The sequence below is a fragment of the Lissotriton helveticus genome, chromosome 8, assembly GCF_964261635.1.
Source record: "Lissotriton helveticus chromosome 8, aLisHel1.1, whole genome shotgun sequence".
In the NCBI taxonomy this organism is placed as follows: Eukaryota; Metazoa; Chordata; class Amphibia; order Caudata; family Salamandridae; genus Lissotriton; species Lissotriton helveticus.
Window position 1 is genome coordinate 746,541,957 of NC_136069.1, and position 13,615 is coordinate 746,555,571.

General features: G+C 42.4%; 1 protein-coding gene across 3 annotated transcripts in view; it reads right to left on the reverse strand.

Moving 5' to 3' along the window:
• LOC144772900 (interleukin-5 receptor subunit alpha-like) overlaps nucleotides 1-13,615 on the reverse strand; it is a 367,784-nt gene that overhangs the window by 59,330 nt on the left and 294,839 nt on the right. For 2 of the 3 annotated variants that reach the window (XM_078657581.1, XM_078657580.1), the window contains one exon: nucleotides 2,558-2,648. The exons of the other annotated variant lie outside the window; for it this stretch is intronic. In XM_078657581.1, the coding sequence (XP_078513707.1) occupies nucleotides 2,558-2,648 (91 nt within the window). The remainder of the gene's footprint in view (nucleotides 1-2,557; nucleotides 2,649-13,615) is intronic. 3 annotated transcript variants of the gene reach the window in all.

Below are 13,615 nucleotides of genomic sequence, written 5' to 3' on the forward strand. Positions count from 1 at the left end.
TGGTGGGCATTAGAACGTCAGAGTGGCTGATAAAACGTTCTCTGCCATTCTGAGAGACTACAGCATGAAAAACTCTAATTCTGCCCCTTAGTTCTTTATACTTCTTCCATTGGAGTTCATTTCTAAAACATATCACAAAAGACTTGGGGCCCGATGTAGGTAAATCCCATTTACCGATTTTGAAATACCGAATCCTACCGAATCGGTATTCAAAAATCGGTAAATGGGATGTAGGTCCCAACATCTGGATTCGTTACCGAATCCTTAACAATTCTTTAATTACCGATTCGGTAAATACCGAATCGGTAATGCCCATTCATTCCTATGGGCTTTGAAGCCCATAGGAATGATTAGGCATTACCGATTCGGTATTTACCGAATCGGTAATTAAAGAATTCACAAGGGTGCAGGGGGTGTCACTTTGACACCCTCTAGCACCCCCAAAACGGGCATGTGTGCAATGTGGCACACAGACATGCCCTAAGGGCACGTCTGTCTGTCACATGGCACATGTGTACATGCACAGATGTGCATGTACACAGGAATCGTTTTTTTACCATGGATTTGTATTCCATGGTAAAATACCGATTCTGTAGGCCATGTGCTGATGGAACATTGGCTACCTACATTGCATTTTCGGTAGTTCTACCGAATCGTCATCATTACCGAATCGGTAAATATTACCGATTGGGTAACTTTACCGATTCGGAAATGATAACGATTCGGTAAAATTACCGAAAATGTGCCCCTACATCTCGATAGCCCTTTACCGATCGGAAACGGCCGAAAATCGGTATTTTCGGCCGATTCCGATCGGTAAAGGGCAACCTACATCGGGCCTTAAAATGTTGTTTTTCATTTAAAATATCAATTATTTAATATTATCTTGAACGTTTTAAATAAAATAAAATCTGGTTAAGGAACATGAAGACTCATATTGTACCATTATGGTAGTGAGATTTGAAGTTTGTAAATGTCATTAGGGGGCTTTTAATATTTTTATTCCAACTTCAAGAAGGGTGAGGGAAACGTGTGACATGTTTATTGTTAAAAGAATATTGTGGCAGAAATATTGACTGACAGAAAAATAGCATCCCATAAATCATTTTACAAAAAGTTTTCCCCATTGCAGTTAATATAATAAATTCTACACCTAATGAAGCACAATCTTTGTAAACAATGTTTGGGCCAGGATATTTATGTCAGACAACATTTTTATTATCGATATTCTGACATACAACCTACATTATTATTTCAATTGGAGCCACACATTTAGAAAGGCAAGTTAGTATCTAAAGGATACACACTTTTATTCCACACTCTTTTATTCTAATAATTCGGTTGCTCTACTCTTAAAACAGAATGCATAAGTTCCTTTCTATCATACACATGTACGCTGTCTTATCTCCAGTAAAACTAAGCCTATAACTATGTTGAGACACCATAAGGAACTTGGGGCAGAACTCTCAAAGTTCTGGGTTGGTAACTCTGAAAAACATTGAACCCGTATCTGAGAGACCAACTTGTTCTGCTTTTTTTTCAAGCGGTCTTTGCCTCGCATCAAGACAGTGGTGACAGTACACCCCCTACCTTGAAAGAAGGGACTGAGGGGCATATTACCAACAAATAGCAATATTTATCGCTAAGTAGGGTTAGCGGCAATTTTTTTTATCACTGCGCATCACAGGATTTTATCGCTGAGATAACGTGCTGTTAGCGACGTTTATCTCAAAAGCGATAAAATTCACGGCGATAGCGGCAAAATCCGTGAATATCGCTGAGAATACAGCGATATTCACGCATTATCGCTAACAGGGTCTTAGCCATTATATCCACCTCCCATTGGATATAATGGCTAAGAACTGGTCTGAGCAGGTGTTAGTTTTAGGAGATATTCGCGCTTAGCGCGAATATTTCCATCGCTACGCCTGTGTTGGTAATAGGCGATAGCGATGTTAGTGACTGCTTTTAGTCGCTAACAGGTTGGGTATGCCCACTTTGCATGTCATTAGTGATAAATATCGCTGACATGCAAAGCGGGCCCCAAACTGCTCGCTATCGCCTACAAGCTGTCGCTAACTGCTGTTAGCGACAGCTTGCTAATAGGGCAATAGTATTATCTCCGCTTAGCGGCCGAAAACGGCCGCTAAAGCGGCGAAAATTGCCTATCGCCCCCTTGATAATATGCCCCTGAGTTCCACATTTCTAATCATGCATATGACCCAAAGTAAGCATCATTTGGAGACCAGACACTACAGACATTGTAGCGGATAACCTGCACTTGAATTTGCTTGGACAAAGACTCCCTCACTAACATTAGCCTTTAACTTGGGTGATGGGCCTTTACCATCTGGTATTGCCCTTAGCAGTGAGTTATTATAGTGTATTACAATGTTTTAACATCAGATTTAAAATCTCAGTTATAATTACTTACTTTACCAGAAACTGCAGCAGTATCATTTAATTTACAGTCATCCTGTCCTCTCATGTATCCAGTCAATTATAATGTAACTTACTTCAATGATACTCAGGTCAAATCTGAAGGGAACACACATACCTGACTGTGAAATTCTTTTGAAACAAGCCATTGTTTGAGTTTAGTTGAGGGATCAGGAATAGGTGTGAAGATTACTTTCAGTCCACCATATCTACAGAAGGGACACAGATAGGAGATTATGTTTTTATGTTATTTGTCATAAAAACATGTAACAAAGTTTTGAACACTGCTCAAGTGAAAGGACTAGTGCCATTTCATAACAGAATATTTAAGATATTTATAGAGGAATGGCATATTTAATTGTAAATCTGCATGATCATTGTGATTATCCCTTCACTTTGCTCTGCTCCCAGTTGGCCGACATTTGGTTGAAATATTGAGAAGTGAGCAGGTCCACATTATAAGAGGTAACAGAAAACTTCAAATCGCTCCAATATAAATACTCATTTAATTGGGGACAGTCAGGACTGTGCTGCTCAGTGAGAGACTGGATCTCCTGGGAGATGGACTATCCCCTCATTCACCTGCCACAGTGCAGGCTCTACAAAGAGATAATGGGATATATACAGTAGTCGAGCAGTACCAGCATGGCAGAGGCGCCTTCTGGTGACAAGTGAAAATAAAGGGAGTTTATACATCGAGGGAAGTGAGCTTCTATGGCTCATTGATGGCTCCGGAGGCCTGAGGTGTGTTCTGATCTGTGGTATGCGGTTAGGCTGGAGATAATGGGGGTGTGATGGTCTCTGGGTTGTGGGAAGACTGCATTGTGTTAGCTTAATGCCCCTGCACAACACTATCAGATAGGAGACTGCAGAAAGCTCGCTGATGAAAATTGCACAATGCTAGATGCTTGGTACCCTTTAAAAACTCAACTAGATACTTACATTTGTCACCAGCTACCACCTCCAAATTGCACATCATTAACCATGACATAGGGTAGAAAACTCGCAAAGCCTTTGAATAACACATTGCAAGTGTAGCATCTTCCAGCTTCAGGTACTTGGAAGAGATGGTCTGACAAGGCAGTGGAAACATTCTTTTTTTAATTATTAATTGAGTTTTAACGTAGGTAAATACGCCTGTCATTTTCAAATCACAGTATCACCGCTTTATCTCCTGTGGTTTTACTACCATATGTTGTTATGTATTTTTACAAAACAATTGCAGTAATGTAGTAAGCTGGTTGCTTGTAGGACAAAATAACCTAAAATTGAAACAAGTGTGAACAGGGTGCTTACCTAATACTTCCTTGATGGGAGTGGTGGTGATATAGGCTAATCCCTGATTTATTTAGGATGATTTAAGTCAATTGGGTGAGGGAGGGGCGTGGCTTGCGCGCCGCTTCTGCATGGCGTGTCGCGCTTGAGCTCCGAGGCGAGTTCGGCCCGTTGAGCTAATTTCTCCGTTATTACCTGCCCCTAGTAGCGGAAAAGGCAGACTTCAGCAGCGGAACATGCAGGCAGCTGCTTGATGGGGTTTTTCTGATGTTTTGGACCACGGCTGCATGACTTCTATTTCACGCTCCTGAGAAGCTCGTTTTTCCTCACGGACAGCCGCCATTTTACCGCTCTTGACGCTGCTGCAGTTTCTCCTCAGAAGCGCCGCGTTTACTACCATATTACAGTTGGAAGTGGCTGTCCAGGGTGTTTCGCCTTTGATGCCTGCAGTTGGTAACATTTATTACTTTTTTCTGTTATTTTCTTGCTGCTTGGCTGGGAATTCAGCTGTCCACGCGCTGTTTCTTTCAGTGCAATTCTCTCATGTAGGTGTAGTTCTTTTTTTCTACGAACTTATTACTGTGCTCCCCTGCGTTATTGTAGCTATTTACTATTTTGCTACGTGCTTGCCCTGCATATAAGTCCGCCGCTATTAATAAGTAGCGTCCATTGAGCTCAGTGTGCTATATCTTTTCTGATACAGGCTGCGCAGCTATTCCTCTTTTCAAGTGGTTGTATACTCTCTTTTGGAGGCTGTTTCTTCATGGCTGCAAATATGGGGCGTTCCTCGACCAACAAAGACTCCAAAGATACTGCTTCGTCGCTAAAAAGACTTAAGTCAGTGTCTCCTACACCTGAGTCTTCTCAGTCAGACACCACTTCCACGTTGGACACAATACTTGCGCGCCTCAATGAAGTACATGATATTGCGCAGTCAACAAAAACTAACACTGACTTATTACAAGTAGAGATGTCTGCTATCAGGAATGATTTTAAAGCCCTCTCTCTTCGTGTTTCTGGTACTGAATCACGAATCAGTTGTGCTGAAGATGGTATACAAAAACAATCCAAATCCCTCAACCACTTAGAGCGCTCAATGGCGGCATTGCGCAGAGACCTCACTGAGCAGGAGGACCGTAATCGTAGATCTAACCTACGTATTTTTGGTTTGCCGGAAGATTCAGAGAAATCATCTTCCTCTATGATAGAGTTCCTATCCCACTGGATTCCAGACACCTTACAAATCTCATTCAACAGAGACTTTGAGATAGAAAGAGCACACCGTGTTCCAACGTTTCGATCTAAGACGGCTGCCCAGCCAAGAGCAATCATATTTAAGCCATTGCGGCATCAACCTACTGAACTGATTCTCTCTCATATGCGGAAAGCTAAACAAGTCATCTGGGACGGACACCGGATCTCAATTTCTCAGGACTTTGCCAGAGATACCGTTATAAGGAGGAAAGGCTTCCTAAATCTTCGGAAACGTCTTTCTGAGATGGGTATTCCCTTTTCGTTTTCTGGTCCATCGAAGTTCCGCATTACCTACAAAGGTCGTTCCAGAATTTTCGATGAGCCGGCTGACCTAGCTACTTTCCTGGACAACCAGCTGGAAATAGAGATGGAGATTCAGAAAGCGACCTCGCAGACTCCTGGTGCCTCGGGCACTTGAACTATCTCCTTCTTTTTCTATTGATATATTTTTCTGTATGCCTGGTTCTCTGCTCTCTCTTGGTGTGCTTATATGTCGGTCTTAACTTCCAAGATTGTTAATGGTATTTTTCTGTTCTTCATATGTCCATTCTTCTTTCTGTTCTCACCTTCTTCCTTACATTTATACTTGTTCGTTCTTTCTATACTTCTCCTCTTACAAGTACTTCTTCTTATTTTTATATGGTTCTATTACTCTTCTTTTTTATTCCGCTTGTTGTCTCTCCTCCTTTCTTTATTATTCTTCTTTTGCACCATGCCTTCTATTTTGTCTCTATAATTTAACTCTACCTTTTTTTATTTCTGTCTTTTACCATTTTTTCCTTCGTATCACTTTTCTTCTCTCTTGCCCTTTCTCTTAATTCGTTATATTGCTTTTTCTGCTGTGCATCATCTTCTTTCTTTCTTTTTTCTTCCTTTCGGATGTTGTATTACCTTTCTTTTCTCATATTTCCGTATATTCCTCTTTTTTCCACGTCGACTTCATAGTGTTAATATATACAGTTATAAATTGTTTATTAAATATACAGTTACTTTTTGTAGGATATACATTTTGTTTGTCATGCTGTAATCTAGTGCTCATGATTTACCTCATGCTGATTGTTTCTTAGAATTTGTTTTAATCTATTTGGTACTATAACTATGTTTCTCATCATTAGACTGTTAGCTGAATGGGTTTATATCATTTCTTAGCTATAGTTTGCCTATTTACATTATTAAGATGTTGTGCGATGCTGCTTTTGTTTCTTACCAGTTCCCCTATTCCTGCTATCTGGTTACCATATTTCTTTGGGGCTATTGCTATTAATTATTTATTCGCCTAGTACGGGTCCCTTACTCGCCTTTCCACGTTCTCCCTAGTATGATGTTGGTCTTTTTTAGGCCTTCCCTCCTGCTTCTTCTCTCCCTCCTTTCTTTTCTCTTTTCTTCTCTTCTTCCTTTCTCTTTTTCTTGGGTTCCCCATTTGGACCTTCCCACAATGTTTCTTTTGTTTGATGATTGGCTCCTTGTAGTTCTGCCGTTGGTCTTCTTTCTGTCATCCATGTTGTCGTTTTTTGATTTTTATGTTTTTCCATGCCGGGTTTAAATGTATTATCCCTTAATGTTAAGGGGTTAAATCATCCGGTGAAGAGGTCGAAAATTTTAGATTATTGTAAATCCCTGTCGTCTGATTTGGTTCTTTTTCAAGAGACCAAGGTCACTAACAAAGAAGCGTTGTTTTTGAGGAAGGATTGGGTTTCGGGTGTTTGCTGCTCTGATGCCCTGGGTAAACGAAATGGAGTTATTACCTTAGTCTCAAAGAATTCTGGTTTATCGCTACTTTCTTCTGAGCATGACTCTGAGGGTCGTTGGTTGTTATCTAAATTATCGGATGGCCAGCATGAGTTGTATGTGATGAATATTTATGCACCTAATGTTGATGATCCGTCCTTTTGGAAATCGGTTACCAAAAAACTAAATGACACCCCGCACTCTGGCAATCTTATTGTGGGTGGTGATTCTAATTTACCAATGGACCCTTTTTTAGACAGGAATTCTGCATTCCGGTTTCGTCCTCCTAAATCCCACAAACAAATGCTTAACATGTGCTCCATTACTCATCTCCAAGACATTTGGCGTCTTCATAACCCCACTGGTAGTGATTTCTCTTTCTTCTCTTTGCCTCACTCTTCCTTCTCTCGTATTGACTATCTCTTAGTTCATTCTTCTCTTGTTTCATCTTCTTCTCTCCGCTTATACATCCTATTTTAGTCTCTGATCATGCTGCGGTCACTTTTACTTTATCATCGTTTGCCCCTAAATCACGCGCTCGCTCGTGGAGATTGAATACCGAAGTTTTACATGATTCTTCCCAGGTTGATGAATTCTCTACAGCTATAGATACCTTTTTTCATGAGAACGAAGGCTCTGTCTCTTCCCCAATTGTTCTATGGGATTCCTTTAAATGTACTTTTCGTGGTCAGGTCATTAAATGTATGTCCAAACGTAATTCAGATATTAAAAAAGAACTTACGGACTTGTCATCTGAAATAAAGACTTTGGAAGCTTCCTTCAGATATTCTAAGGATCCAACTTGTTTACAGCAAATAAAGTTACTTAAATACAAATATAATACCATTGTTACTAAAAGAGCCTATATTGGGGTACAAGCTCAAAAATCAAAGAAGTTGCTGTTAAAAAATCGAGCTGGGAAAATCTTGGCTGCTACATTAAAATTTCAGGACTTCTCTTTTAAATCCTCGCAGATCTCTTCTATTACTGACCACGCCGGTTCTAAAAAATTCCAAACACAAGAAATACTTGAAGTTTTTCGTGACTTTTATAATAAGTTGTATACTCCTTCTAATCAGTCCTCTTTTGACCAGTGTCAAGTTTTTTTAAAATCGGTTCCGATTCAGTCGGTCTCTGATGCTGATCGCTCTTTTTTAAATAAACATATTTCCCCCGACGAAATTGAATCTGCGATTAAAGCTACTCGGTCTGGCAAAGCTCCAGGCCCTGATGGGTATCCAATCTTATTTTATAAAACTTTTCTCTCTACACTTGTCCCCAAATTAAAATCTGTCTTTGACTCTTTTATTAAAGGTGGGTCTGTCTCTGGTACGGCTGCTGAAGCTACTATAGTAGTGATCCCGAAAGAGGGGAAAGATCATTCGGATCCTAAAAACTTCCGACCTATCTCTCTCCTTAACATGGAAGCAAAGATTTTTGCTAAAATCCTGGCCAAAAGACTAGAATCCTTTGTCCCTCTTCTTGTTCATCCTTCCCAAACTGGTTTTGTGAAAGGCCGTCTTGCGCGAGACAATATACGCACTTTCTGTCATGTTCTCGGTGCTGCCAAACGCTCTCAACTTCCTGCCGCGGCCTTGGCCCTTGATGCGGAAAAGGCTTTCGACAAGGTCTCTTGGCCGTTTCTTCGTGCTGTTTTATGCGCACACAATCTTGGCGACTCTTTCATTAATATGATTATGTCCTTATAGTCTCAACCCAAAGCTAACATTAGAGTTAATGGTGCTACGTCCTCTTTTTTCAATCTTAGTCAGGGCACTCGACAGGGTTGTCCCTTATCCCCGCTCTTATTTTTATTATCCATTGATCCTCTTCTTCGGTTGATTGACCTACATCCTGATATCAAGGGTTTCTCTTTTGGCCCTCACTGTATTAAAACTGCTGCATACGCAGATGATGTTCCTATTTTTTCAGATGATATCGCTCTGGCAATCCCGGCTATTTCTAACATCATTTCCTTATTCTCTTCGGTTTCAGGGTATACCCTAAATAAAGACAAGACGGAACTGTTCCCTTTGAATGCCTATTGTTTCCCCTCGCATATGGGCTCAGCGGGTTTTAAGTGGCAGTCTACACACTTGAAATACTTAGGAATTTATTTTTGTTCTACTTTATCTACCACTATTGCTTATAATGAATCTCAGACTATACTTAAAGTGCGTCGTCTTTTGGATACATGGTCTCCGAAACATATTTCTTGGTGGGGTCGCCTCCAAACTCTCAAAATGATGATCACGCCGATTATTAATTTTGTTTCCTCCATGCTGCCGATTAAATTGTCAGATTCCTTTTTTCGCGAAATCGATATTCTGACTTCTAAATTTTTGTGGAATGACAAACGTGCTCGACTTGCATACAAATTTCTGCGTCGTCCTTGTGATATGGGAGGTTGTAATTTTCCTGATTGGGAGAAATATCAGACTGCTTTTTTGGCGTCTCAAGGGGCTTTATGGTTTTCTCCGCCATCTCTTCATGTTCCTTCTTGGCTGCTCATAGAACAGCATTTAGCATCTCCTTTGCCTACTGCCTCTTTTTGCACTGCATCTACTTTGCATATCCTATTTTCCCGGTCTATCATTCTTGATACAATTGCGGCGGTCAGGAAAATAGACAAGAAGGTGGCAATTCCGTTGCATAAAACCAGGTGGACATCTATTTGGCGGAACTCCAAATTTAAGCTTATCATTTCTCCCACCCTCATCTCCTATTGGGCAGACAAAGGAATCTCTCTTGTTAAACATCTATATGGGGCTTCTGACGAACCATTACCCTTCTCTGCCTTGGCTCAGAAGCATTCCTTAACAAATCTTGATTTTTATACTTTTCTTAAAATTAAGGTGGCCATTGCCAAAGTTCGTCTTCATCCTACTTCTTCTACCATCTCACTTTTTCATATTTGGATCAAGTCTGGTCATGTTGCCTCCAACATTTATAAATTTTTGTCCTCTGCTTCACTCCCTGAACAGACGGTTGCTCACCAAAAATGGTTACATCATTTTGATCATGCCATTACAGAGCATATTTCCTCTGAAACTTGGCAATCAATTGGTAAATTCTCTCTTCGTAATAAAATCGCACCTTCTTTAATGCAGTCGAAGTTTTTTTCTATTAATCTCCTCCACTGGACGCCTGTGCGTCTTCACTCACTTAACCTTAAAGAGGACAACTTATGCTGGAGCTGTGGTCTGATGGCAGGCGACTTTCCTCATCTGTTTTTTCATTGTTCCTTGCTTCAACCTTTTTGGAACCTCATTCAGAAACATCTTTCTCTTATTTTTGGTATTGAGCTCCAACTTTCCTTCCCCGTAATTTTATTAGGCCCACTGGCTGCCCCTACTCCTCTCCCTTTAGATCCATTGGAGTTACAGTTGTTGGATCTCCTCCTGACTGTTGCGGTGAAAATTATTCTTATGGAGTGGAAATCCTTCTCATCGGTTTCCTATCATACGTGGTGGGCTTGGGTCTCCTTTTTACGCAGTGCACACACTTCGGTTGATCAAGCTCACCTCTCTCCATCTATTTCTAGTAGGGTTTGGAAAGCTTTGGATGATTATATGGAGTTGTCTTCCAAAGGGTTGGTTCCTCAGTTTCCTTTTGATGTGTTTGTCTAATTGTTGTCTGCTATTTGGTCTCTAGGCTGGGTTAGTCCTGTGGGAATCCTTCTTTTCTCTTTTTTTTCTCTTCTCTCTTTCCTGTCTTCTCTTCCTACTCGTCCTCTCTTTACTCTTTCTCTTTTCTCCTCTCTTCTTCTTTTCTGTTTCCTCCCCTATCCCCTTCTCCACATTTTGATAGTGATACGTTTGTTTTATTGCCTTGATAGTGGCTTTTAATTGAATGAAATCTATATCTCCCACAGGCTAATGTTCCTTATATATATATAATCTCTTGGTTTACCTCTCAATTTTAGCCCTTTTTGCATATGTCTATTGCATCGATTGTATCACTTGTATTGTATTTCATATTCATTATTCTTACCATTATTCTCATCAATAAAATTTTCTTGAAATCAAAAAAAAAAGTCAATTGGGTGAGGGGGGAACGTTTTGCTGTTGCAGAGTGGTACAATTGTGCCCTAATGTGGTTTGTGAGTTTCTAGTATTCTCACAGATTATGCTGTGGCAATTTTATTCCATTGTGCCTGATTATCCAATTCCTCAGTTCTCGTCCCCCAGCAAATGACAATTTAGTCTCACAAATGGGATAATGTAATTCTGCAGTATCCATGTTTCTCTTCTCTATGACCAACGGCCAATTTCTCAACAAGTTTGAGCAACCTGTTTATTTGGCAGGGCATAGGTGATTTCAATGTCATTGCGATAGCGATTCTAGCAATTAACAGCACCAGGTTTAGCAACCGTGTTGCTTGTTTTTGGATGTGTAAACAACATTATTGGGCATAGATAGCTAGCCTCTCTAGTGTGTTTATCAGGTGAAACCATATTGTGATGGGGCATGCCTATTCCATGTAAAACCAGCATTAATGCAATTTCATCTGGAGCAGGTTGCTGCAATCAGGTTAAACATGCTATTAATTCTCTGATTATCAGCTAGGTCCTATGGAGCTAGTTAAATTGCATATATCTAAAACAGGCATTTCTAGAAGCTTTGTGTGGATATTTGAGTGGTTCCTTTTATCAAGGTTTGCGCAAAGATGGTCTTATTGATTGGCTATGGACCACTTTTATTAAAGATTTGATGGAATTAGTCTCACAGCTCCATAAACAATATGCTAATAGAAGCAAAGGAAAAACACAGGACCTAAGTAGATTTCCATATACCCCTCATGTTCCTAGGAAAGATTCTCTTTGGTTATGCCTGGGGAAGAACCTATCAGATCAGCAATACTCAGAGGAAATTAAACTCAACAGAAAGGGGTTATTTGTCGCACAAATAATCTGTGTCTTGATTTTGGAATGTCTGGACATTTCATCAAACAATGCCTTCATCTACCTTCAAACCCTATTCCTCTGTCCTGAGTGCCATGAAGTAAGCAGCTAAACAGTAAATCTACGAATTCTCCTTTTGCAGAATCAACCTTTGTCTTTATTCTGTCAAACTCTCTTTGCCTATTGGTCCCCTTCAGTTATTAGACTATTTAATTTAACAGTGTCAGCATATTATGTTTTCATTGAAAGCTTCCATTTCCTTGAGATACAACAATGAAGCAGAAATCATTTGTTCCGCTGATTTGATTTGACACAAGAAATAACAGCAATAGCACTGCTATCTTATAAGGTAATGTGGAAATGTACTACGTGCCATTAAAGATGTACCTGCTTTTGGTATTATTTTGAGAACTTCTTTGTTAAGAAAATAATTCACTAATCAACTAAGAACAGAATACCATCTCTTTTAATTCTCCAGGACTGTTTTCTGATCAAGACAATCAACACTTGTACAATGTTAGCAATTCTTGATTCTTGATTTCAAATGTTTTCACAGAAAAAGGGAGCTGAAAGGCTCCTTCACACAGACCTAATGATTGTGTCATTGACTTAGTTCCTGAAAATATATATGCTAGACGATATACATCCCATGTGGTGGCACCAGACTTCTTTGTTCCTCAACCTAATGTTCGAGTAAGAATCCATATAATTTTTAGAGAACGGAATACAATAACGTTCAAAAATTGATATCCTATATCGCTTATTGCTTTTCTACTTAATCAACACCCTCAAGCTATATGTTTTAAAAAAAACGCGGTTTAAGGGAGACCTTTTATCTCGTAAGAAGGAGATAAGGGGAAAAACGGCATTCAACACCAAGGGGCCGATCCGGTACGTAAAAGCACATCCGACCGAATGTCGGACAACCACGTACGCCCAGGGGATAGGACTGCCCGGAACCCATGGAGCCCGTCCTGGGCACTTTTCCATGCCGTTGGCCTGGAGCGCCCCGACACCCAGAGGAGGACCACCGTGAAAACCATGGAGCCCGACCCGGGCACTCTGCCATGCCGTCAGCCTGGATGGAGCCCCGGACGACCGGGGGGCGAATGCCCAAGAGCCATGGAGCCCGTCCTGGGCAATTTGACATGCCGTTGGCCTGGAGGAAGGAAGTCCCGGGTGGCCTAGGGAGGTGTTACCCAGGCATTGCCAATCTGGTCACCCCTGGCAGAGAACCACCAGCCTGGGAGGGGTGTCCGGGCATACCCTGCCCCTAGAAATCCGGAGGAAAATGACCCCCCTTTCTGTGCGCACCGAGTGACGGAGGGGACCCAAGGCGCGTGGGTGCCCGACCTCCTGGAGCCCTCGCTGGGATCGGGAAGGCGAATGGCACCTCATCGGGACTTCCAGGGAAGTCCGGCCATCTGGTTGCCCCATAGGAAAGCATTACGGGTGACCAGATGCCCGAGGGGATCCGGGCGACCAGATGGCCGAGGGGATCTGGGCGACCAGATGGCCGGGCACAAAAGGGAAGCCGCCTGGACTCTCCCGACCCCGTCGCGGGTACCCTGCCGCGTGGCAGGACCCAGGAAGGAGCCCCGGGTGGGGAGGCCACCCTCCCCGGGGCCCCTGGGGCTCCTGAACCCAGCCGAGCAAGGGGAGGCTCCCCGGGCACCACGGAACTCCGTACCAGGCCTTTGGCAGTGCGGCAGGCTGGGGGGACAGGGCCCTGGGCCCGAGCGCCTGACCCGGGGTCCCGTGGGGCCCCTGGACCCAGCCGGGGCTCCCAGGCTCGGAGGCGCGGAGGAAGCCTACCCCGGGCCCTCCGGACCCTCCGGACCCCGTCCCAAGTACCCTGCCACACGGCAGGACCCAGGACAGAGCCCCGGGTGGGGAGGCCACCCTCCCCGGGGCCCTCAGGGGCCCCAGACGGAGCTCCTGAACCCAGCCGAGCACAGGGAGGCTCCCCGGGCACCACGGAACCCCGTCCCGGGCCTTTGGCAGTGCGGCAGGCT